Source organism: Apostichopus japonicus, chromosome 11 (genome assembly GCF_037975245.1).
Source record: "Apostichopus japonicus isolate 1M-3 chromosome 11, ASM3797524v1, whole genome shotgun sequence".
Classification (NCBI taxonomy): Eukaryota; Metazoa; Echinodermata; class Holothuroidea; order Aspidochirotida; family Stichopodidae; genus Apostichopus; species Apostichopus japonicus.
This window is the reverse complement of record NC_092571.1, coordinates 24,608,445-24,633,806: the sequence shown is the minus strand read 5'-3', so window position 1 is coordinate 24,633,806 and position 25,362 is coordinate 24,608,445. Positions and strand designations below refer to the sequence as shown.

General features: G+C 40.2%; 1 protein-coding gene across 2 annotated transcripts in view; it reads left to right on the top strand.

Annotated features, from left to right (window-relative positions):
* The first annotated feature begins 255 nt into the window (after positions 1-255).
* The window catches only part of LOC139976418 (GRB10-interacting GYF protein 2-like), a 40,236-nt gene continuing 15,129 nt past the window's right edge, over positions 256-25,362 (top strand). For both annotated transcript variants that reach the window (XM_071985127.1, XM_071985128.1), the window contains exons 1-19: positions 256-407; positions 2,264-2,541; positions 3,036-3,144; positions 4,274-4,367; positions 4,760-5,001; positions 6,025-6,293; positions 12,533-12,683; positions 13,221-13,732; positions 14,529-14,700; positions 15,658-15,824; positions 16,804-17,048; positions 17,634-17,953; positions 18,571-18,623; positions 20,100-20,401; positions 21,573-21,693; positions 22,244-22,338; positions 22,636-22,822; positions 24,003-24,220; positions 24,576-24,675. In XM_071985127.1, coding sequence (XP_071841228.1) covers positions 2,311-2,541; positions 3,036-3,144; positions 4,274-4,367; positions 4,760-5,001; positions 6,025-6,293; positions 12,533-12,683; positions 13,221-13,732; positions 14,529-14,700; positions 15,658-15,824; positions 16,804-17,048; positions 17,634-17,953; positions 18,571-18,623; positions 20,100-20,401; positions 21,573-21,693; positions 22,244-22,338; positions 22,636-22,822; positions 24,003-24,220; positions 24,576-24,675 — 3,588 coding nt within the window. In that variant the 5' untranslated portion in view covers positions 256-407; positions 2,264-2,310. The remainder of the gene's footprint in view (positions 408-2,263; positions 2,542-3,035; positions 3,145-4,273; positions 4,368-4,759; positions 5,002-6,024; positions 6,294-12,532; positions 12,684-13,220; positions 13,733-14,528; positions 14,701-15,657; positions 15,825-16,803; positions 17,049-17,633; positions 17,954-18,570; positions 18,624-20,099; positions 20,402-21,572; positions 21,694-22,243; positions 22,339-22,635; positions 22,823-24,002; positions 24,221-24,575; positions 24,676-25,362) is intronic.

Here is a 25,362-nt window from a genome sequence, read left to right as displayed (position 1 = left end):
AACCTTTCTCTTCGACAGTACTGTAAATCTACTTTGAACATTTTGATAGCAGTTTTCCTTACAGCTGTTTGAAGACAAAGATAAATCTAATCTTGCGAAAACAACCTCATTCTGATTTCACTTGAGCTGGGCGATTTTTGAACGGTGAAGTTTCTTCGGTGTTTTTTAATGCAATGATCACGTGGGAAAATTTGCATATGTCCTATACTCTATACTCTCACGACTGTCAGTCGAATATGTATGCATGTTGGCTATTTTGATCTGTTAGGCTTTGCACATTATAGATACGTACATATACAGTAACTGGTGTGCTCTTTCGTGGCGAAAGTAAGACTCCTCCTGTGAAAATTTCCCAGTATCTGATCACAGAAATCCGTTAAGATTTACTTGCAAGGTCTGCGAGAAAGGTAGATACAAAACAATAACCATTTATAAATCCTAGGTCAATTTCTCCTTCTAGGTGAAAAGAAAAGTGGATAAAGGCCTAACGAACTTCAACCTTGCAAAGGCGTGCTCAGTCAGTTACTCCAACTAATGTTTATGTCGAAGTCGAGGTTACAGCAGTGCTGTGTTAGGCAACCATAAATGATATAATGAATGCATGCAGCTTAGGCCTACGTTCCTCCTCAACAAGCGTTTTGTCACTAATAAATATATGCTATATCAGATTTGTATTGAAAATAAGAAATTCTGGGAATAAAGTTGGCGTCTGCAGTGGCAACAACTTTCAACCAGTTGCATGTGTTAATTTGATTCTGTGGCTTAGCATAATTGCCCTTAATTGCATGATCAAATTTCAGGTAGCATGGTGGAGGATGTGTTTCAAGTAGGACCAGTTCCAGAAGTCAATGTTTTGAGAGTGTTATGGAAGCAATTCTTGCCTGTACCATGACATAGGGATCCCCATGTTGATCCTATTTGCTGGCAGATGATTGCAAAGTCATAGCTACAGTAGTGGTAGTACCAGGCATAGGCTATAGGCTTATTTTTCTGTGTGCAACAAAGTATCAGTCATATATTTGTTCAAATCTCAGAGAGACAGAGATAGATACACCCCTTAATTTATATATGATACTGATAACATTTCCAGAGTATTTAATCGTAGTATGATAATAGCGGAAGGTTGTAGCTATTTATCCAATCATCAGCTGAATGAGCTTGGCGCTTGCTTATTCACCATAATCACAGAGTGTGAGCTGAGAGACTCGTCATTCAATAGCAGAATGAATTTTGGTATAGATGTGTTGCATCTAAACAGTCAAATTGTGCTAAATGATCAGATGCATTTTACACTCTTAATATGGTGTATTGTATAAAAAGAAATTAAAATGTTTTGTCAAATGGACTTGTAACCACCTGGAGGAGTATGGCAAGGTTGTTGAGGATGACTCCAATGTAGGGGGGGGGGGGGTTATGTGGTCCATTTGAGTGACATATTTAGGAAACTGCTTAATTTTGTACTTGGGTCAACCTGCAAAGTTGGGCTAATAAGGAGTTAAAGTTTTTGTTTCTTGCGCAATCAAATTAAGGACATCTTCCTTGATACAGACCACCCACTATGATCAACTAACTGGAATTAACTAAAGGAAGGATTTTTATGTTGACAAAGAAAGACCAACAGGAAGGCTTTTCAACTGACAGTGTAGAATATTTTCCTCTGTGTATTGCCTGCCACTGGTACATGCACCTTAATTTGGGACAGTTTTGAACATTATTCATCATCATAAGTTTAACCAGCCTGTGGCAAATCATTGTGAGCATTGCATTTCTCTACTTCTTTCTATGTGCCTCCACATTACATACACATAGATCCGTTGTGACCAGTTCCATGCAAACTGGCATGATTGCACATTTTCTATTGCAAGCAACCAATTCCTATCAAATACACAACCGAAAATGTGCATGACTCATCATCATTTTTAATACTGCAATCAGAGCACTGACCAGGACTTTTTTGCTTGCAAAAGCTGTACAACTTCCCCGATGGTCATTGAAAATACCAAATGTGTCAGCACGCATTTCTTGATATGCAATGTTAAGAAACAAGTGTTTCAAGTTTAGGAAAAGTAGACCTGCTACTCACGTAAACATTGGTTGTGAAGAATGTTGTTCTGCTGGACAAACATTGGGACACTCAGTATTTAAAAGGTGTTGGTAACATGTAAGCCTTAATTCATGGTCTTAGCCTTCATAAGCTTTTACTTCTGTACATGACAGACACAGGTGCCTGAACCAGTTACCTTTTATCCTATTTTCCCCACAGACTCCAAAGAATTTAGTAGAAAACCAAGTAACCATCTTCACAACAAGATGTCTGAAACACTCAACTTTGGACCTGAGTGGCTCCGTGCTCTGTCGTCTGGTAGTGGAGGTGGCGTACAACAGTTCAAACTTGCAGAACACCGCTACGGAAGAGAAGAGATGCTAGCGTTGTTCAACAAGACAGAGAAAGTCCCATCAGAACTAGCAGAGTTTCAGTCTATACTCAGAAAGGAATGTCAATCTCCGTTGACCTTGTCACCGTTATCAGAGGAAGAAAGAGTGAGTTGGCTTTTGGGCAAAAATAAATATGAGACAAAGTTCCTACTCAAGATTGATATAGTGTTTAATTGCCGCATTCCAGTTATTAGGTTTTTGAAATTTGTTTGTTTGAAAATGCCGAACGATCCTTAGGTCTGTGGAAAAAAAAAATGGTATCCATCGTTGCATTTTTGTCGCAGTTTGTCTATCTTACATTGCATTATGCTATAGGTTATGGGATGAAATTATACCCTTCTACTTTTATCCAGTTTTATGAGTGCGTGTTTGTGTGCATGCTTAAACAATGTCATTCACACAACTCAATCATGTCCTTGAAGTAAAAAGACCTTTTTACAGTGCTCAGCTAGTATCAAATATATATGATGAATCCTATCAAATGGGTTGGAGCTATAATCATGATATAACTGCATGGCATTGTTGTAATGTTTAAGCATGATTTTCATGTGAAAGTTGTATCATAATTCCATTTATTTTTGCCCCTTGTTCTTGTACAGTGGTCATTATCGCAGAGTGTGAACAGTGCAATGGCAATAAGGGCTACAGGGAGAGGAGCAGGAGGGGCAGCACCAGCTCCGAGGGGGAGAGGTGTCAGCAGAGGGAGAGGTAAGCCCTTCCTTAGAAACGGTTCATTCATTTTGTGAACGATAGTGAGCGAACCAGGGGCATACAGGAAGCATCTAGACACAGATTAGTAAACAGTGTCAATTAATTCTTGAGACTGTCGTTGTTAGAAAACAAAACAAATGAAAGACAAAAATAATAAAAGTGCAGGGAGTTATTGACTTAGAAGGCTTGAATTGGCTGCTGGCCAGAAATTGAGAGCAAAAAATGAGGGATGAATATACAATTAGTTGTTAACTTGTTGGTTGTTTAATAGCACTGCCTATGAAGTTGTATTTCTTGACATTGGTGTCACTGGGGAGGCTGAAAGCTATGCTATTGCGGAGAGTTGGAATTTCTGGGGATCCTAAAGGTTGAAAGATTGGCCATGTTTGATAAACTGGTCTGTATTTTTGGTCATAATGCACAAAGGGCAGTTCTGCTTAAAGGGAATAATTTAGTTTTTTCCAATTTTGTGGTAAGCAATGTATCTTATACAAAGTACTAGGGTTATTTTGTACAATAACATATACACATCTTTATTCTTGTATGTATAGTAAATTTGCCCATTTGGCATAGCATTTTGTGATGAGATGCTGGATAAATTATCCATTGGCTTAAAAGCCGAGAAGGAAGAATCCCTGATGACAAGCCCCAAGATATCAGTATAAAATAAGTCGCTCCTCTTTTACCCTGTAAAAGTTCATCTGTTCAGACGACCAAGATCAGATCGTTGTTTGCATGAGATTCAGATTGCATTGTAAGTTAACATCCCCAAATAGGTCAAATGATAAAATGTCTATAGCTGGTGATTCGCCTTGTCCAAAGCTGGGGATTCGCCAAACCCACATCTCTCCTGCAGTGTAAATATTGGTGTTCTATTCACCAATCCTACACATTTCTCCTACAGTGTACATATTGGTGTTCTATTCACCCAAACCTACACATCTCTCCTACAGTGTACATATTGGTGATTCCTTGTTATTTTGCTACATTTTCTTCGGACAACCAAGTGTCGCTGTTCTGACAATCACAAAAAAGTAAGACCTGGTTGTCCCGAGGGACGTGAACATTTTCTGTTGCGAAATGTTATTTGTGATCGTCTGAGTCATTTCATGTTTTCTTATATTAGGGCGTGGTCGGGAATACAAAAGAAGCATGACATATGAAGAGGATGGTGCCTTTACGAGGAGGGAATACAACAGAACAATGAGCTGGGATGACAGGTAAGGCACCTTGTGTAGCAAAGAAACATCTCCATCACTCTAAGAGTATTTTTGACACCAGTTTGTCAACTTTTACAATGCTTGTGATACTTACAAAATCTAGACTGATGTGTTGGAAATATCCTCCTGGGCATAAGAGAGTGATTTTCGTCTCTTATTTCCGTAGTCATCGATTGTAAAATTACTTCAAAACCCTGTCACTCGCCACATTAACCTGAATGTTCTCCTTCTATCAATGCTGGTCAAGGCATGACGTCATCTTTCTCTGCATTCTGTGTATCGTGTGGCATATATTCATACTGAGGCCCACAACCTCACGACTAGTTCCCTCCCCCCCCCTTCTGTCGACAAAGACACCTGGGTAATGCCTTGTTTCTTCCTATTCATTATAGTAATGACAGTAGATACGATAAAGTAGTTCGTTCAGAGAGGCCCTTTGAGGAGGAAGGGTCACCACGCAAGGTTATCGAGAGGGAGAGGGGCAGCACCAGTGATAACTGGAGGTCACCGAGAGGGGAGCGTTTGTCTTCAAGGTATGAGGAGGAGGAACAGGGTTGGCGTAGGGCAGTACCACGACAGAGGCTATCATCAAGGGAAGGAGAAGATAACTGGAGGACAACACCTCCGGGTCAAGGTAGGAGAGATTGCCAGGTCATGCTCTGCATTGTATTGTAGGGTACGAAATATTTGGATGCAGGACAATGCCAGGATCTTAATTTGCTGCATGATTTGGTACCAATCAGTTAAGTGGAATTTTCACCGTCCAGTGGCTCTTTAATTGAAAGGTTAATGCAAGGTATTTTCAAACAGACTGATAGGAATAAAAGTGTAGAAGTTTGCTATACAATGTATCATTCACATTGCTTTAGACATAGTACCACCTCTTCTGGTCCTACAAGCACCTACTAGAATGCAGGGTAGCAAATAAAGTGATGGCTAAAATACTTAATTTGTTTCTTGGAATGAAACATACGTAATAATTTTGACGATTGGTTTGAGGTTTTAGATGATACCTCTGTGTAGTATATACCCATGTTGTATATATCATACATAATATTAGACCACCGCAAAGACACTACACTTGAGGCTGTAAAAGACACATCCTTCGTCCTTCTGAATGGCTTTGGTATGATTGTAACCGAAGCCACATTTTGACCAATGATCATTAAAATTGTCATTCATTTTGGAGTACTTACACAGTTGTGTGACATTTATATTTTCAGCATTTAATGTACAGGTATTCAATCAAATACGTTTTTAAGTCACATTTGTCAAAGTCATTGTAATACTAGTTCTCATGGTAATGGTTACCTACAGCTCATTAGATTTTCTCCATCTTCAGTCCATCCTCCCCTTCCTCATGCCCCCCCCCCAAAACATACCTAGATTGACTAAAGTGTGCTAATTTAATTATTTGAAGGAAAAAGTAGTAAAAAACAGGTGAATTTATCGTTTCTGTCAGTCCAAATGCCGAGCAGATAAATTGTCATAGGGTTAGTTTGACAATTTCAAACCAAGAGGAGATTTGAACAAGTTCTAATTCTTAGCTTATTTCCTATCTCATTTTTTTGTTTTGGATTTTGCTACACACTGTAGGTGAAATTTCCGCATGTTTAATATATGAGGAAGCACTGATTTCCACTTTCACTAACCACAGCCCCTGCAAGAACGAGCTGGCATTCTCACTCGAGGGAACGAGACCGAACCAATTCATCATCTGAGTTTGACCATGAGAGGGACAGGGACACCTTTCGAGACTCCGATCGAGACAAGTCCTCCCGGGATCGGCACTTCAGCGGTGGCAGAGGGCGGCGCAGTAGTCAGACGGAAGAAGAAGAAATGCCCGCCTGGAGTAATCTAGACGAACCGTTTGATGATGACGAGATTGGAATATTTGATGCATCTGGTGCCTTCACAGCTGTCAAGGTACATTCTTCCAGTTTGGTTACCCATTTTACGAGAAAATAAATTGTTGAGCAGATTTAGTACCTTTGAAACAGATTGTGCAGGTGTTTATGTCATACGTAAACTTAATAAACAACCCTGGTGTTCTATCCACCAGAACCACTTAACTGCTAAAGAAAGAAAAAAACATACCTGGAAATCATTGGTCTTTTTGATAGAGATTACTTTCATGAACAGCTTCCCAAAACAGATAAGGAAAGTCATATATTCCATTTAGGAGATATCACAGATTTAATGTTCCTTCACACACAGTTAGGCTGATGAGGACTTGATCAAGTCTAAATATGATGACACCAAATCGAGCCTCATGGGCTTCAATTTTTTTTTTCTCATTTTCTTCATTTATCAAAATATTCATATTCTTTAATGAAGATGGGATTTATCAAATGCTGAATATAAAATATTGAGACTTAATATGAACTATCACCTAATGATAGCTCAGTATCTTAAACATGGCCTATCACCTAATGATTTGCATTGGTTTTAGTGTCTTCAACATGGCCTATCATCTAATAATAGCATGATTTTAGTATCTTAACATGGCCTATCATCTAATAATAGCATTGATTTTAGTATCTTAACATGGCCTATCACCTAATGATAGCATTGGGTTTAGTGTCTTCAACATGGCCTACCATCTAACGATAGCATTGGTTTAGTGTCTTAAAACATGGCCTACCATCTAATGATAGCATTGGTTTTAGTGTCTTAACATGACCTCACACCTAATGATAGCATTGGTTTTAGTGTCTTAAACATGGCCTATCACCTAATAGGGCTGTAACGGTTAAACGGTTAACCGGTTAACCGACTGAACGGCCAGATAAACGTTCGCCGTACATCGTATAAGTTTAACCGTTTTTGTAATGCCAATTATGCAGTCGCAACGGCGCGTCTTCACATCACTTTATTCCCGAAATAGACCGCAACATTTCCTTGCCGAAAATCACGTAACAATTGCAAACTTTATCACGCATCCATACAAAAGATTTTTAAGATTGGCGGTACGATTGAAGGGATTACCAAGCGGTATGCGACCCGTGAAGCGCCTATTGTTACCCCGTTCGACAACGTGGCGAGTCTGCATCTAATCCTTTCAAATTTATATTGTATTTAAGCAGTAAACGTTTTCTTTATTATGATGTAATTTCAGTTCAGTGTTTTCTCTAAGGTGTGGGATTCCATTCAACAGACTCAGTAATCCCGCAAAGAAAACATTTGTCTGCTGGAAATCCCCGCATCGTTTTCTTGCATTCGCGATAAGTTTATACTCAATGCACAACGTATACACTTGACTGTAAAAAAAACTCTGAAAATCAGTAGAGAAATAACCAATTGTGTACGAAAAGTAAGTTGGTACACCTTTCAAATTTTACGAAAGATCGAGCAAAAAACTTTCGAAAAATTCACGCGAAACTGGCATATCGTGCTAAATGCAACTAATGTCATGTAAAAAAAGCTCTAGTACACCCAATTATGAATAAAACGTAAGAACACATCTGGTGTTACGCGGCAAAAAAGTATTTTCTAGAATTTCCAAAATTACGGAGAAATTAATATCCTACCATAGTTTAGTGTATAGCCTAACCACCTCGTCGGTTACGGATCTCACGTAACTACAAAAAGACAACTAATTGTATATTGCGAAGTTTACGTTTTCTACAAGAACATGGAAACAATATTAAGCATTTAGTTAATCATGCCAAGTGGCCATAAACATGTGATTACAAAGTTTACTTTCATGTATCATGTGGAATAGATTGTCTTGTTAATGCGGAGGAGTCAGTTGCCTGTTTTACTTACCTAGCTGTTACGGGGATCATATTTTACCTACTTTTTTTAAACGTCTAAGATAATAATTCTCATAACTTAACCGAACCTTTACTGACTGATCTTATTAATTCTAGACCATGAAACGTTCCTTGGCAACATGCCAAAAAATTGTTAACAACAGGTGTTAGACAGGTGATGAGCTCACAGTTGTTTGGCAAGGTACCTTGGAAAATGTAGCCTACCGTAGTTGTAGTATAGTGCAAGCTATTGTTAGGCAGTCTAGGAATGGGGCTTTGCCGAACGTTGTTTCATAAAATCGCATGTTTTTTTAAGTTAAACTTTTTAATGATTGTAAGGCAGATAGATCTCTTTTCATTTTATAACAAAATATGGCTACTCTAACTTGTCATTTCAAAATTTTCATCAGTTTCGTGACAATTTAAATTAAAAAAGTTGTCAGTATTTTGCATCCACAGCTGCGAATATTTTATCGCCAGACGCGCCAAATTTTCCGGGGCGTTAACCCCTGGACCCCCACAAGGGGTTCCACCACATGACCCCACCGGGGGACTACCCCACGCCATTATGCTACGCGTGCTAATTGTGTTTGCTGCGCGAACTCCGGCGGGAAATCGACAGGGTGTTCGCGGGAAATTTTACAATGTTTTCCACACTTCCCCTCTACCCTCTGCCTACCCCGCCACAATGCACAAATTCAATATATCTGTGACCCATTGTTGTACTTGTAATTGCGTAGGCCTAGCCCTACTACCGTACACTTCTGTAGTAATCGCTTCCTAACAACCGACTTTCCTAACCTTGGCCTAGCTGGTGAAAGCCTTGTAGTCTAACACTCCATATGATCGCGAACTTCAATACACAATGCCAATATTAAGTAGGCCTAGTAATATTAGGCTTATAACTGCCATACAATGCCTGCGCTATTACAGTAGGGGCTACGCAATTAACGAAGAAATATTTGCTTCAAATATCTCTGTAACAGTGACCGATGAACTGAAAGAGAAACAAAAATCTGTTTAAAACTTCATGCAAACGCGCGATTCGTCTTTTTCAATGCAACGATCGTCAAAACTAAGCACATACAACCAAATTCTTGACATACGCGTTACGAAAAAACGATACTTGCAGCGCTATTTTGAGAATGTACTTCCGCATCAAAGTGGTGGCGCTCTTTCGGAATTATAATCTGAGCTATATAACTCTGATTTTCGGCTCTTATTTTGAGGCAACAACACGGGTTACGTTTAAACGTTAACCGTTCGGTTAATAGAAACGGTTAACCGGTTAGTGAATTAACCAGAATGACACAGCCCTATCACCTAATGATAGCATTGGTTTTAGTGCTTCAACATGGCCTACCATCTAATGATAGCATTGGTTTTAGTGTCTTAACATGACCTCGCACCTAATGATAGCATTGGTTTTAGTGTCTTCAACATGGCCTATCATCTAATAATAGCATTGATTTTAGTATCTTAACATGGCCTACCATCTAACGATAGCATTGGTTTAGTGTCTTAAAACATGGCCTGCCATCTAATGATAGCATTGGTTTTAGTGTCTTAACATGACCTCGCACCTAATGATAGCATTGGTTTTAGTGTCTTAAACATGGCCTATCACCTAATGATAGCATTGGTTTTAGTGCTTCAACATGGCCTACCATCTAATGATAGCATTGGTTTTAGTGTCTTAACATGACCTCGCACCTAATGATAGCATTGGTTTTAGTGTCTTAACATGACCTCGCACCTAATGATAGCATTGGTTTTAGTGCTTCAACATGGCCTATCACCTAATGATAGCATTGGTTTTAGTGCTTCAACATGGCCTACCATCTAATGATAACATTGGTTTTAGTGTCTTAACATGACCTCGCACCTAATGATAGCATTGGTTTTAGTGTCTTAAACATGGCCTATCACCTAATGATAGCATTGGTTTTAGTGCTTCAACATGGCCTACCATCTAATGATAGCATTGGTTTTAGTGTCTTAACATGACCTCGCACCTAATGATAGCATTGGTTTTAGTGTCTTAACATGACCTTGCACCTAATGATAGCATTGGTTTTAGTGTCTTCAACATGGCCTATCACCTAATGATAGCATTGGTTTTAGTGCTTCAACATGGCCTACCATCTAATGATAGCATTGGTTTTAGTGTCTTAACATGACCTCACACCTAATGATAGCATTGGTTTTAGTGTCTTAAACATGGCCTATCACCTAATGATAGCATTGGTTTTAGTGCTTCAACATGGCCTATCACCTAATGATAGCATTGGTTTTAGTGTCTTAAACATGGCCTATCATCTAATGATAGCATTGGTTTTAGTGTCTTAAACATGGCCTATCATCTAATGATAGCATTGGTTTTAGTGTCTTAACATGACCTTGCACCTAATGATAGCATTGGTTTTAGTGTCTTCAACATGGCCTATCACCTAATGATAGCATTGGTTTTAGTGCTTCAACATGGCCTACCATCTAATGATAGCATTGGTTTTAGTGTCTTAACATGACCTCACACCTAATGATAGCATTGGTTTTAGTGTCTTAAACATGGCCTATCACCTAATGATAGCATTGGTTTTAGTGCTTCAACATGGCCTATCATCTAATAATAGCATTGGTTTTAGTGTCTTAAACATGGCCTATCATCTAATGATAGCATTGGTTTTAGTGTCTTAAACATGGCCTATCACCTAATGATAGCATTGGTTTTAGTGTCTTAAACATGGCCTATCACCTAATGATAGCATTGGTTTTAGTGCTTCAACATGGCCTACCATCTAATGATAGCATTGGTTTTAGTGTCTTAAACATGGCCTATCACCTAATGATAGCATTGGTTTTAGTGTCTTAAACATGGCCTATCACCTAATGATAGCATTGGTTTTAGTGCTTCAACATGGCCTATCACCTAATGATAGCATTGGTTTTAGTGTCTTAAACATGGCCTATCACCTAATGATAGCATTGGTTTAGTGTCTTAAAACATGGCCTACCATCTAATGATAGCATTGGTTTTAGTGTCTTAAACATGGCCTATCACCTAATGATAGCATTGGTTTTAGTGCTTCAACATGGCCTACCATCTAATGATAGCATTGGTTTTAGTGTCTTAAACATGGCCTATCACCTAATGATAGCATTGGTTTTTGTGTCTTAAACATGGCCTATCACCTAATGATAGCATTGGTTTTTGTGTCTTTAAACATGGCCTATCATCTAATGATAGCATTGGTTTAGTGTCTTAAAACATGGCCTATCACCTAATGATAGCATTGGTTTTAGTGTCTTTAAACATGGCCTATCACCTAATGATAGCATTGGTTTTTGTGTCTTAAACATGGCCTATCACCTAATGATAGCATTGGTTTAGTGTCTTAAAACATGGCCTACCATCTAATGATAGCATTGGTTTTAGTGTCTTAAACATGGCCTATCACCTAATGATAGCATTGGTTTTAGTGCTTCAACATGGCCTACCATCTAATGATAGCATTGGTTTTAGTGTCTTAAACATGGCCTATCGCCTAATGATAGCATTGGTTTTTGTGTCTTAAACATGGCCTATCACCTAATGATAGCATTGGTTTTTGTGTCTTTAAACATGGCCTATCATCTAATGATAGCATTGGTTTAGTGTCTTAAAACATGGCCTATCACCTAATGATAGCATTGGTTTTAGTGTCTTTAAACATGGCCTATCACCTAATGATAGCATTTGTTTTTGTGTCTTAAACATGGCCTATCACCTAATGATAGCATTGGTTTTTGTGTCTTAAACATGGCCTATCACCTAATGATAGCATTGGTTTTTGTGTCTTTAAACATGGCCTATCACCTAATGATAGCATTGGTTTAGTGTCTTAAAACATGGCCTACCATCTAATGATAGCATTGGTTTTTGTGTCTTTAAACATGGCCTATCACCTAATGATAGCATTGGTTTTTGTGTCTTAAACATGGCCTATCATCTAATGATAGCATTGGTTTAGTGTCTTAAAACATGGCCTACCATCTAATGATAGCATTGGTTTTTGTGTCTTAAAACATGGCCTATCATCTAATGATAGCATTTGTTTTAGAGTCAATGCTGATAATAGCCTGCCTTGACAATGTGAAAAGAAACCAAAGAGAGGAAGAATAAGATTTCAGATCCTAGCTGCACTATGACATCACAGACTTATAAAATGATTAACCACAGACACTACTATCAAAACTAGAATATTTCCCAAATAGAGCAGGATTGTCTTTGAGTGTTTGGTAGAGCTGTTCATCATGAGGATCCCTGTCATATATGCCCAAAACATATGGTTGGGTTTGTGGCCCTCTTTGAAGTATTGCAGAAGTGTTTGTCAATGTCTGGATCCTGTTTTGTCTTCTTCAAATCAACAGAAGAGTGATCTGGAGAAAGAGGAAAAAGAGAAGGAAGAGAAAGAGAAAGAGGAGAAAGGGAGAGAGAAAGGAAGAGATCCTGAAGAGGAAGATGACACCAAAGAAAACAAAAAGAGAAAACCTCCAGAGACTGGTGGAGGTGGTGATGAAGGTAAAACTTTTTGTTGTTGTTGTGCAGGAAGTTTGTAGAGGAGGCAGTTGGTCCTTTGAAATAGCATTTGGAAAAGTGACCAGCAAAACTATCCATTCATAATGATAATGAGAATAATATAGTTCTTATGTAGTCCATAATTATTATAAATATCTCAAAGCCCTGGACAGGTAAGAGTAAAAGGAAAAGAAATTGCTATTAAAAAGCTATATTAAACAGGTTAACATTTAAGTTTGGGTTTGAACTAATGAAGGGAAGAAAAACAACAAATATGGCTTGGGATATTGTTCCATAGACAGGGAACAACATTTGAAAAAGCTCTTACTTTCTTAGACCATAATTACCGGTTCATGAAGGCAGGCAAGGCAGTACATGATGCTCCAGGGTTAAAAAAAAAGCTTGAAATGAGACACATTAAACTCATTTTGTTGTATCCCAGTGGTTATTCTGTGTAAATATATTGTTTCTTAAAACAGTTAAACTTTCTGTCTGCTGCTGCTGCATATATCATCATCATCTCACTTCTCTCTCCTACAGTCAAACCGAGTAACGAAGGGAGAATGGGGAGAGAAACTATTAAACCTTCAAATAAAAACAATAATCTTTCAAATGTGCAATTAAACTTAGACCTTTCCAAAGTATCCGAGAACTCTTCCGAAAAGTCGCCCGTTTCTAAAACGGAACCTTCAGTCGAGGCAAAGATGGACATTGTATCGAATTTTGCGCCAGGTATGAACTCAGTGAGGAAAGAGCAGACCTCCGTCTCAGAGAACAAAGTACCTGACGCAAAGAAGGAAACTTTAAATAACAGTAACCCATTGACAACAAGTCTTGCCAACAAATTTTTGATGGAATCGTTGCCGGGGACAACAGAGACAAACGGCGTATCGCAGCTGATCCCCGGAGGCGTGATAAACATAGGGTCCACCGGTCCTCCGCCACACACACCGGTGGGGGCCACGGGGGTCACAGATTTGTCCAAAGAGGACGAAGAAGATCAGCTGCAACACCTGGAGAACGCTGCAGAGAGTCTCTTGGCTGAACTAGATGTGAGTTTAATTTTTTTATCAGCTAATTTTGTGACAAAAGCCGATCGCTGTAATGAGAATGATCTGAAAATTTCAGTGCAATTGGCATCGCAGATTGTTACAGTTTAAACGTTTCTTTTGTGATGACTCAAATGTGATTTGTCAGAAGCTCAAACTTACCAAGATTTCAACTGTAAATGCCCCCCCCCCCCAAGGACCCCCGAAGGAACAAAGGCCTGTGCCCACAGCATAACATCAGGTCATGCAATATTAAGTTTAAATTCAAGATGTGGCGGAAGTCATCTATGTGCAAAGTAGACAATACATCCCACTCCAACTCTTTTTCTGCTGGTAGAAGTCGGTACTGTGTCATTGAATTTCTTTCACTGCATGAGCATATGCATCTGGTTAAATGCTGAAGGCAGAGTATGTATTGGGTTTATACTGTTGTGCTCTAAACCTGAAAGGAAAAAACAAAAATGTTTGACAATTACAAATCAGATTGTCCAAAAAAAGAAATGTCTTTAAAAACAGTCTTCAATGCAAATGTTACATCTTTGACTAGCATTGTGCAGACTGTTCTTCTTAAAAAAGTAAAGCTTGTATGAACTTCATACTTGTTATGTGGATCTGCCAGTGAGTAAATGAACCCTGTTGTTTTTGTGGAAGCCCAAGATTAAACAGAAAAATTAAAATCAGACAACTTCTTATTTAATTGAAGGCTTTCATTTACCAAGAAATTTTTATGGGAGGGGGGGGGGGGGGTGGAGTGGAAGGACACAAATAAAACACAATCTCTCTTCCTCTTAACATGCAGGAGGATGAAAAATTGACGGAAGAATTACATCAGCAGCAGCAAACCGAATCGCAACTTATACCCACACCAAAGATTCCAGCACAGGAAGAACAACAACTTCCAAGGGCTGTGCCACCCACTCATGAAGACGCCCAAAAGTGGTTTTACAAAGACCCTCAGAATCAAGTACAAGGTAAGCAGAACACGCTTCGCCAACGTAATATGTTTCGTGAAAATAATCTTTTCAGCAATTTTTCAGAAGCGGTTTGGTTTGCTTCAACACCCGCTCTTTGTTTCTTATATAAATCCTGGCTTTGTCAACCATGAGTTCCATGAAAATCTGGCTCGTTAATTAATGATTAATTAATGATTACTTAATGATGGATTCTTGGAATATCTCTGCCATATTGGCTAATCAGGTATCCAGTAGTGGCATACACTCACAAGCAATTCCTCTCAGATTTCGCTACATGGGACTCGCTTCTAGGTAGCATACGCCTGTTTAAAATCCCCATTGACTTACACACTAAATCACAAAAGTAATTTGTGGTCTTTTAAGTCTAGCTAAGTGCTACCCATCACTGTTGGCCTTTCATGGCACCATCAATTTTTTGTATCATGACTGTGAAGATATTTTGCTATGAGATCCTGAAGTTTTGGTCACTTGTAAACAAACCTCTTCACTCAATAGTAAACAATTTTCGAACGCTGCTCCTGGGAGGCCTAAAGAGGTCTAAAATTGCCTCAATTGACCCAAGTTTTGCACCACATGTACCTCTATTCATGTTCTTAAACATGAAAAAAAAAAAAACAGATCCTGATTGTTAATATATCAAAAAAGATGTTCTCCTACTGCATTTTGGCACTTTTCCTGAGATAGGAGAACATCCGGGCAGATTGATATAGACTCTAATAGGAGTATGCCACCTTCTATTGTTCCAAGTTCAGCAAGTCAACATTGGAAGGGCTGTCATTTCTGGTATTTCCTCTCATTCACATTTTGAGCGGAACAAACCAGGCGTAGATTTTGGCCTACCTATATATGGTGCTTGCTTAAAAACTTCTTTGCAGTGATACAACCTCACATACACTTGCCTGTCAGTTGCTTGTTGTCACCCGAACTTTGTTAAATATGTGTTTTGTCTGACAGGTCCATTCAGTTCTGGTGAGATGCTGGAGTGGTTCAAAGCGGGCTACTTCACCCTCAGCCTTCAGGTCAAGCAGGGCATGGATGAGAGCTTTCAGCCTCTCGGTGCCGTAATTAAGAGATGGGGAAAAGTGCCTTTTCTTACAACACCTCCACCCTCGTCTCCCATCGTAAGCCTCGATTTGCTACCTTTTTCTATTACCATGTTTATAAGGGCAATAAAATTAATCACTGACACAGTTATCAATACATTGTTGTGCCTTCCCTCGGGTGCCTTCCAATCATAAGGTCCCCGGTTCAAGTCACTCCAAGATTAATGTATGTCGTCCAGTAACAGAGTTGTTGACAATTCATAATCATAGACGTTAAATATGAATGTAAGAGACTGACTTCGGTCAGCTTGCGGCTTTGATAAGCCAGTGAAGGCTTCTTCGCGAGTTCCTGCTTGCAGGAGGATCTGAAATACATACATACATACATACATTGTCTATTTTTGGCCTCTCTTTAAGGATACTTAGGCTATTCTTCTTACCCTCTCTTAAGGCTTTTCATGTTTTAGTTTCATCACTAATTCAGACTCCCAACATTAAGAATGAGTAGCATCAAGTATTTGCTCTCATTTGTGTACGGCATCGAGAGTTTGGTGTTATAAAGTTTGTTCAGTTGACTAAAAGACAGCGCTACACATAAGTACAGTGTGCTTGCTGTATATAAAGGAACTATATTGATCAATCGCAGATTTATTTACCTGAATTCATCAAGTGATAGCTGCACGTCTCTGGACGATGGAAAGCTTTAAGATTTCATCGTCCAAACGAATCATGAGTTACTTTAATCTTCTTTCTTGGCCAGTAGTTTGTAAGGTGATTTCTTAGTTTAATTACTTGCAATCTGGGTTTTTTTAAGTAAGAATGTGTAAGTTTGAATAATTTGTTGTAAATAAGCAACCAAAACTCAAAGAAGTAGTGCTGTAGTCCTTTAAATATGATTTGTGTGGGCTGTCAAAAGAATACTGCAATGCTGTTGCAAAGTGGTCTCCATGCTGTTAAACATGAAAACTCTCTGAGCAGACTATGAAGACAAAGTGGCATTTGTGTTATCAATTCTGGTCGGTCGATCATGGTTATAACGTGACGGTTATTCTTTCAGCCCCCTCAGATGATTAATCCAAGCCAGCCTGCACCAGCACCATCAGTACCTCCACAGCAGGTCACACCTCAGATGGGCCCCATGCCCTCCCCTGGGCCCACACCAGGGTCAGTGCTACCAGAACAATGGTCCAAACTAGCTCAGGTGACCCTCCTTGCCCAGAAGAAACAGCAACAGATTATTCAGCAGCAACAACAGCAACAAGCCTTCCATCATCTTCTACAACAACAGCAGAGTCTGATAAGGTAAGGAAGGGTACACAATTGACATGTGTGCATTTGTGAAATGGAACAATTTGGTTGCATGCTACTCTGACCTCCTGCGACCAGACTGAACTCTCAGTAGTGGACTAGTATTTGGGAATTGTGAGGACACTTAAATTCTTACCACCGACCTCCTGAAGAGTACACAACAAAACCTGTTTAGTGTTAACAACTGGTGGCTTGAGTATTGTCTCATAGGAAATTGTTTCCCGTGATCCATTACGTTTGTCAAAGCCGACTAATTGTGAACTGTCGCACACAATTGCCAGTCGATTGGAATCTAGATCAGTTGCAGTCTTCAGAACACACACACACACTACTCAACTATCCGACTGATTTTTACAATAGTCCAGTTGGGTCAGGTTGTGTTCAACTGCAGTGAGAGGCCGTTTTCTAGGTATGTTATTTGTATGTCCTTGACTAACATGCAAGGTATAGGTATGCTTTAATGTGAATTTCAGTTTAGTTATATCAGTCAAGTTACAGTCGTATGTTTGTGATGTTACAGGCTACATTGTGCACATAAGATACAAACCTTTCCTATTCCTTTTCTTGGCATATCTGCAGAATTTCAGCCAGTCGTATTTACCAAGACCTCATTCAACGCGGTAAGTCGTTGACACTCACTCAACAGCAGGGCTTACGCCAACAACTGGTGGGTCTGCAGCAGCAACATCAACTCTTACTTCAGCAGCAGCAGAACTGGGCCAGGGTCCAGCAGGCCCTGAACATTTCCAGCATGCCCCAGCCGCCAAGTTTGGGTGGCATGGCCCCGGGAAGGATGACTAAGCCAATGATGATGAAGGATGCCCAAGGTGGTGGTGCCACCAACGAGGAGATGCAGATATCTGTCTGGGATCCTGTACCCACCGACAAAAGTAGGAGTGGTAAGTAGAGATTGTAAAGTAGGCCTTGTGAAGTAGGGTGGAAGTGGTGGAGGAGGGGGATTGGCCGCCCGTTTCTCTAAAAGGCAGTGGGAGCAATCACTTCCCATAATTATTCCCTAGTAGAAGCAATGCTCAGTCTAACTGAACATTCTGAAAATCATTTAACCTCTTGTGAATCAGATTGTCAATTTTGTGGTCATAGATGTCAATGACTTTATTTGTTGGGCACCCTGTGGCTCTGGACACGTGGCCATCAAACCTTAGTGTGAATCATCTGATAATCATTATGATGGTGACCTCCTTGAGATCGGCAGTTGGTATTAAGGACCTTTCTACAATCATCTGGTAGAATCTCCTCAAAGGATCCCAGCAGTGGACCCTGAATTATTCTAGTTCCCACCATTTATTCCTGTAAAGACACCTCCTGCTTAAAGATTCTGTGATGTATATCTCGACTAGCTTTTTTATTAAGTGAACAATAAGGCATTCCCCCCTCCCCCGAGGTTTAAATCTCTTATGACCTTTGACATCATTTCATGTATAGGTGATCATATTACTGGAGTCTGTGAACGAACCGCTTGAAGTGTTTTTTCCCTTTGTATTTTTCTCTCCCGTAGAATGGAGTATAGGTGTGTGGGATCCAGAGATGGCTAAAGACATCACAGAAGAGGTAATTTTTTCATCTTCAGTACTTCAGGCTTTGAAAAATTTTAAAATGAAGGTTTCATGAAACCCCCAGCACCCTTTGATCCTGTGGTAAATGCTGTGCATCTATTATGTAGCTAAATTTCTTTGCTCTTCACAAACTTGGTTTACAATTTTGGGTCAAACCATTCATATTCACTTTGTTTGTAGTTATATTTAGTCGTTATTCGTTAGTGTACAATCATTGAAGGATCAAGGACCCCCCCCCACCAAAAAAAAAGTTGTTTAGAATTACTCCTCTTTTTGTGTAGCTAGCGTAAAGGAGACCAAACCTGACCGTGACAGAAGTATTTCAGAAGATGAACTCTCCCAAACAGCTAAAAAAAAGACTTGTTTTATTTCCGTGATATCCTAGTTTTAATAAAGGTCATGCCTGGGAGCTGTGATCTGTGATGTCACAGTGCCACTAGGATATGGAAACTGTTAACTTTTGTTTGGTTTTTCTTTCATATTTTCAAGGTAAACTGTTTTAACAATGCTGACATTGGTAACAGATGCCATCGTTTGGTCATGTCAGGAGCATTTTGGATTCAGCATTTGTAAAACCCACATCTGTTACAGAATATAAAAATTGTAATAAAAAAACGGAACATGTTAGAAGAAAGAACCACATGTGGCTTGATGATGTCATATTTAGACTTGATGAAAGTCTTCAGCCTTGTGTGTGAGGGAATGTTAAATCTGTGATATCTCTAAAATGGAACAAGAGTTTCCTTCCCCTGTTCGGGAAGGTTGTTCATGATATTCATCTCTACCACATTGACCAATAATGATGATTGGGTTTGTGTCTCCTGTCTGTGTAGGTGAGGAGGGAAGAGGAGGGGGGGGGGGAGATGTTCATGACAGTTATCTCCACCACATTGACCAATAATGATGTCTCCTGTCTGTGTAGGTGAGGAGGGAAGAGGAGGGGGGGGGAGATGTTCATGACAGTTATCTCCACCACATTGACCAATAATGATGTCTCCTGTTTGTGTAGGTGAGGAGGGAAGAGGAGGGGGGGGGGAGGGAGATGTTCATGACATTCATCCCTACCACATAGACCAGTAATGATGATTGGGTTTGTGTCTCCTGTCTGTGTAGGTGAGGAGGGAAGAGGAGGGGGGGGGTGGGGGGAGATGTTCATGACATCCATCTCTACCACATAGACCAATAATGATGATTGGGTTTGTGTCTCCTGTCTGTGTAGGTGAGGAGGGAAGAGGAGGGGGGGGGGGGAGATGTTCATGACATCCATCTCTACCACATTGACCAGTAATGATGGTTGGGTTTGTGTCTCCTGTGTGTTTTTGTGAGGAGGGAAGAGGAGGGGGGGGGAGATGTTCATGACATTCATCTCTACCACATTGACCAATAATGGTGGTTGGGTTTGTGTCTCCTTTAAAGTCAATCCACTCCCATCCATGCTTCAACATTTTGTTCTTTCTCTCTGATCTCACAGGACAGGATCAAGCAGGCCCATCAAGAGGCGATCCGGAGGAAACTGGAGGAAGAGCAGGAGAAGATCCTACGAGGCCAGGAGGAGAAGATCAGAGAGGAGGAGAGGAGGAAGATAGAGGAGCTACAGGCCAAGAGGATCGAGGAGGAACTGAAACGGGCCCAAGAGGAGCAGCTGATCATGGAGGAGATCCGGAAGAAGAACGAGACGAAGCTGAAGGAATTAGAGGCAGAGCATAAGGAACTCCAGGCTAAGGTGCTAGGGCAGCCAATGGCATCAGAGAGGAAGTCACCCGTCGAACAGATGTGAGTATGTCACGGTGACAAGCAAAGCCTGCTTGCTGGGTTTCCTTGACTTGCGTCTGATGTACTCTTTATTTGTTTGTTTCTGAAATGTGTAAACACGATATCTCAAGAAGGGAAGGTCAGACCAACTTAATAAGAAGTGTGTAGAGGTACCACATTAAGTACAAGAAGCCTATTTTTTTTTGGTGGAGGTCAAAGGTCATTCTGGGTCACCAAGGGGTGAAATTGTGAAAACCTTGTAAACACGATATCTTAAGAAGGGAATCATAGGCAGACCTCATATTTGATGTGTAGGAGAACCATATTGTGTAAAAAGAAGCATACTGTTTTTGGTGGAGGGCAAAGGTCATTAGGGGTCATCAAAGGTCAAATATTGAAACCCTTGTAAGCATGTACACCCTCACTATACATTTCGTCGGATTCATGAAGAAAACTGCTCATGTTACATCATCGAAACCGCAATGCATTTTTGCATTCTGGTTTTGAAATGGCAGGGTGTGACAAAAATGCAACACCAAGGTTAAGTGAAAATATAGAAAGAAATGCATGTAAGATACTATTAGGGAGAGGTCTGAATTACAGGTGTCCATGGTGACCATTCACAGAAAGAAGAGAGAAAAAATTGTGATTTAAGCCACTGACCAGTACAAGGCAAGTGGTCACACTGGGAGGTAGAATTTGTAGGCAGATAGACTGGAAGTGAGTTGTCACTTAGGTCAGGTCAGAGCGTGAAGGTTACAAAACATGTTTTTCCTTTTACAAATCGCTTTCCACATGGTACAGTAAGAGTGCTAACAGTGTTTTCTAGTTAACTCAAATCAGGTGCGGCTTGGGATATGTACCAACATTGACAGAACGCAGACTAAGTGCTTGTCTCTCTCTTATGTGGAAGCTTGAATGGTCCAATAGTGAAATAAGTTTTTATCTTATGAAAAATGTCAAAGGTTTGTCAGAAATGTGTTCTGTTACCTCTACCAATACTCTTTGAGGTATAACAAAAGTCTTTGATCCGATAAAGTCTGTTGTCCCTGCCTATCATGAATTGGTTGATGTGATGTATTGGCATGTACGGAGAGTGGGAGACGCAACTAGCCCCAAAACTAACCCGCATCCATCCCCTTGTTGTTTCTACCAGTGGTACAATATTTTGTGATATTTTATCTACCGACAGTTCGTCTTCGGATGATTCAAGCCAGCAAGATGACCTCAAGAAACTGGAGGAGCTTCACCAGAAACAGAAGATTGCTGAAGAACAGATTAAAAAGGAGCATGAGAAGAGAAAGATTGAAGAGGTAGGGCGATGTACTTCGTAACTGGAAATTCTAAGAGTCTCCTGGGCCTCTGAAGAAGATCCTGCTAGGATCGAAACGTCAGGCCAACTTACTTTTACACAGTCTCCTGGGCTGTATAATATTTTCAATTTGTATCGTCCTTTAAAGCTGTGGGGTTTGCCTGGGAGGTCAGCAGAAAGTGAATCATATGTATTACATTTGTACAGCATAGCAATGACTTGGCACTTTGTGTTTGCGAAAGCTCCATCTCTGTCGGTGAAAGTAACAAGTTTTGTCTTTCTCACAGAGTAATCGGCAAGAAATGCATAGTTTTGGACTTTTGGCAGGAGGCCAATGAGGCTCCTGTTATTAGCGCTTGTAGCCATTGGCTGTAGCTGACTGTCATCTAACAATAATAATTATAATAATCAGTTATTTTTAGGACGCTTAAGCGACCAAAAATGTGGGAAAAAACCCTGCACGGGCTTATGGATTACAACTAACAGATTGGGTGGCTTCCAATTCAACATTTTAAACTCAAATTTGGAAACTTTTTTTGTTTGTCGACCAGGAGGCCCTCCGTAAAGCTCAACAGGAAATTGAACGTGTGACACGGGAGCAGGAGGAGAGGAAAAGAGAAATGGAAGAGGAGGAGAAATTGCTACGGTAATCCCCTTTGATGTTTGTTTAGCTGTGTTGCTAGGTTACCCAATGGCTGATGTGGCTAGTGAAGATGTATTTGTCCCACTTGAAACTCAGGTTTTTTTCCTTATTGATTGGACCAAATTTTAATATTTTTTATAGAGTTGGTATAGAACAACAATACACTTAGTTACTTGAGAACAAATATTGAAGCAGATAATCTGTGCAGCTTTTGTTGTTAATTATTTTGTAATTAAAACCCAGGAAATGTCTTTCATCACAACAAATCTTCTTTTTCCTTTGTTCTTACTGAAATGTCAGACAACAGCAAGAGACTCAGAGACAGCAGCAACAAAAACAACAACAGCAACAGGAAGTCTTGAGACGGATGCAACAGCAACAACAACAGCAGCAACAACAGCAACAACAACAGCAGCAATCTCAAACCTCTCCATTGCAGCAACCTCAGACCACCACCCCTCAGTCGACCCAGGCAAACAACTTCGCTGTGAGTTTTAATGTTGGTTAAAGATGTTCCGATGATTTGTATATTGTTTAGAGGAAAGGTTTAATATGCTCTGATGATGTGAATGAGTCGTAGTGTTTAGACAGAGGAAAGGTTAAAACAGCTCTGATGATGTGAACGAGTTGTAGTGTTTAGACAGAGGAAAGGTTAAATATGCTCTGATGATGTGAGCGAGTCGTAGTGTTTAGACAGACGAAAGGTTAAACAGCTCTGATGATGTGAATGAGTCGTAGTGTTTAGACAGAGGAAAGGTTAAATATGCTCTGATGATGTGAATGAGTCATAGTGTTTAGACAGACGAAAGGTTAAAACAGCTCTGATGATGTGAATGAGTCGTAGTGTTTAGACAGAGGAAAGGTTAAATATGCTCTGATGATGTGAATGAGTCGTAGTGTTTAGACAGACGAAAGGTTAAACAGCTCTGATGATGTGAATGAGTCGTAGTGTTGAGATAGACGAAAGGTTAAATATGCTCTGATGATGTGAACCAGTCATAGTGTTTAGATAGACGAAAGGTTAAAGATGCTCTGATGATGTGAGCGAGTCGTAGTGTTTAGACAGACGAAAGGTTAAAGATGTTCTGATGATGTGAACGAGTCATAGTGTTTAGATAGACGAAAGGTTAAACAGCTCTGATGATGTGAACGAGTCGTAGTGTTTAGATAGACGAAAGGTTAAAGATGTTCTGATGATGTGAACGAGTCATAGTGTTTAGATAGACGAAAGGTTAAAGATGCTCTGATGATGTGAATGAGTCGTAGTGTTTAGACAGATGAAAGGTTAAAGATGCTCTGATGATGTGAACGAGTCATAGTGTTTAGACAGACAAAACGTCACAAATGTTTGTTTGATGTTGAGTCAAATGTCAGCAATTTTTTTCATAACATCTGTGTATATATTACATGAACTAATGGAACACTGCCTTTGTCATACAGAAGAACACAAACACTCCCAACCATCCCCAAATCCCCCCCCCCACACACCCACCCAACCATTCAGCTTTGATGGATACACCACCTTCTTGAGGTTAACCAAATATATTGGTGTATACGGTGGGAATCCCTGTAAAGCAGCTGTCTGCACCGCTCGACCTCGCTTTCACCGAATCATTATTCTGAGGGTTTCAAACAGTTGATATTTTGGTTACTTCTGTCTTTGACAGCTTCCCAGTAGTGCTATGTGGGGGCAGCAGAGGGTTCCCGTAACCACATCCAGTGCTCCAACTCTGGCTCAGATCCAACAGATGCAGCAACAGCAGGAGGAACGGGACCGACAGGATCGACAGCGACAACTGCAGATGATGCAACAGCAACAACAACAGCAGCAACAGCAACAGCAGGCCAAGCAAGCCAGGAACGTAGGATGGGCAAACGCACAAAGGTAGGCGGCTACTAGCATCAACTCTTTCACAGGGAAGGGCATTATTGTCTCTTTTAAGCATGTTCTCTCATTTTATTTGATTTGATTTGTATTGAACAAGGAATCATTTTACCTGCCTGGTCTGCTGTTTGGTGTCAATTCTGTTCTAGTAACTTGCAGAGAGGTTGTATGGGCTGGTTTTACAGAAGATTGACTGGACTTTTGATGTCTTCAAATCAGTTTGTTTGGCATCGTAGATCGATGACTATTGAACTGACACAGACCAGTGGTCTCCCAGCTGCACAATGAGGAGGAAATATTTAGCTTCTTTTGGCCTCAGTGGTTATGTGACAACTGTTATCTCCTTGTTTTATAGAAGCGCTCCTACCACCGGGCCGACTAAGTCACTCCGTGAAATCCAGGAAGAGCAAGCTAGGCAACAGATGGAACGCCAAAGGCAGTCCAAACCTGCACCAGTAAGTACAACATCAACGTTCACTCAAAGGCTGCATCCCTTTGGGCAGGAATTTTGGAACCTCCGCAATTTAGTACAGTATTCATTAGGGCAGTAGATAGCTACGCAATGAAGACAAGATTGGAATTCTTGATGGAACAGAAGTAGATACAGTGTTGAGGTTTCCAACAGAACAAGAGTAGTAACAGTTAGTTCAACATCAGGGTCACAGAAAGATGTACCTCTTGGTATGGCATAACCAGATTAGGGAGGAAAAGAGTAGGGGCATTCCAAACCTGCACCAAATGAGTATGGTATGAGTGCACATTACAATAGTTGCACTCTTAATACAGCATTTGGCTCTCCAAAGCCACATCAGTCGACACTAAAGGATTAAGAACAGTCCCATTAAGTAGAAATATCAAGGTTTCCAAAAAGCCGCACCACTTGGTATGATGTAGCTACATTAGAAGGACAGTAAAGCAAGGCTTTTCCAAACCTCCACCTGTAGTAGTGTGGGTATTCAAATTATTGTAGTATTTCGGCTCTCAAAGACTGCACCAGTGGATGGTACTAGGCATTCCAATAGCTGTAACAGTATATACCAGACTGTGAGCAAACCCAAAGCAGAACAAGTGTGCGTAGTGTGTGAATTTTAAATGTCTATACCGCTGTGTACAATAATGTAGTATTATGGCTCTCAAAACCT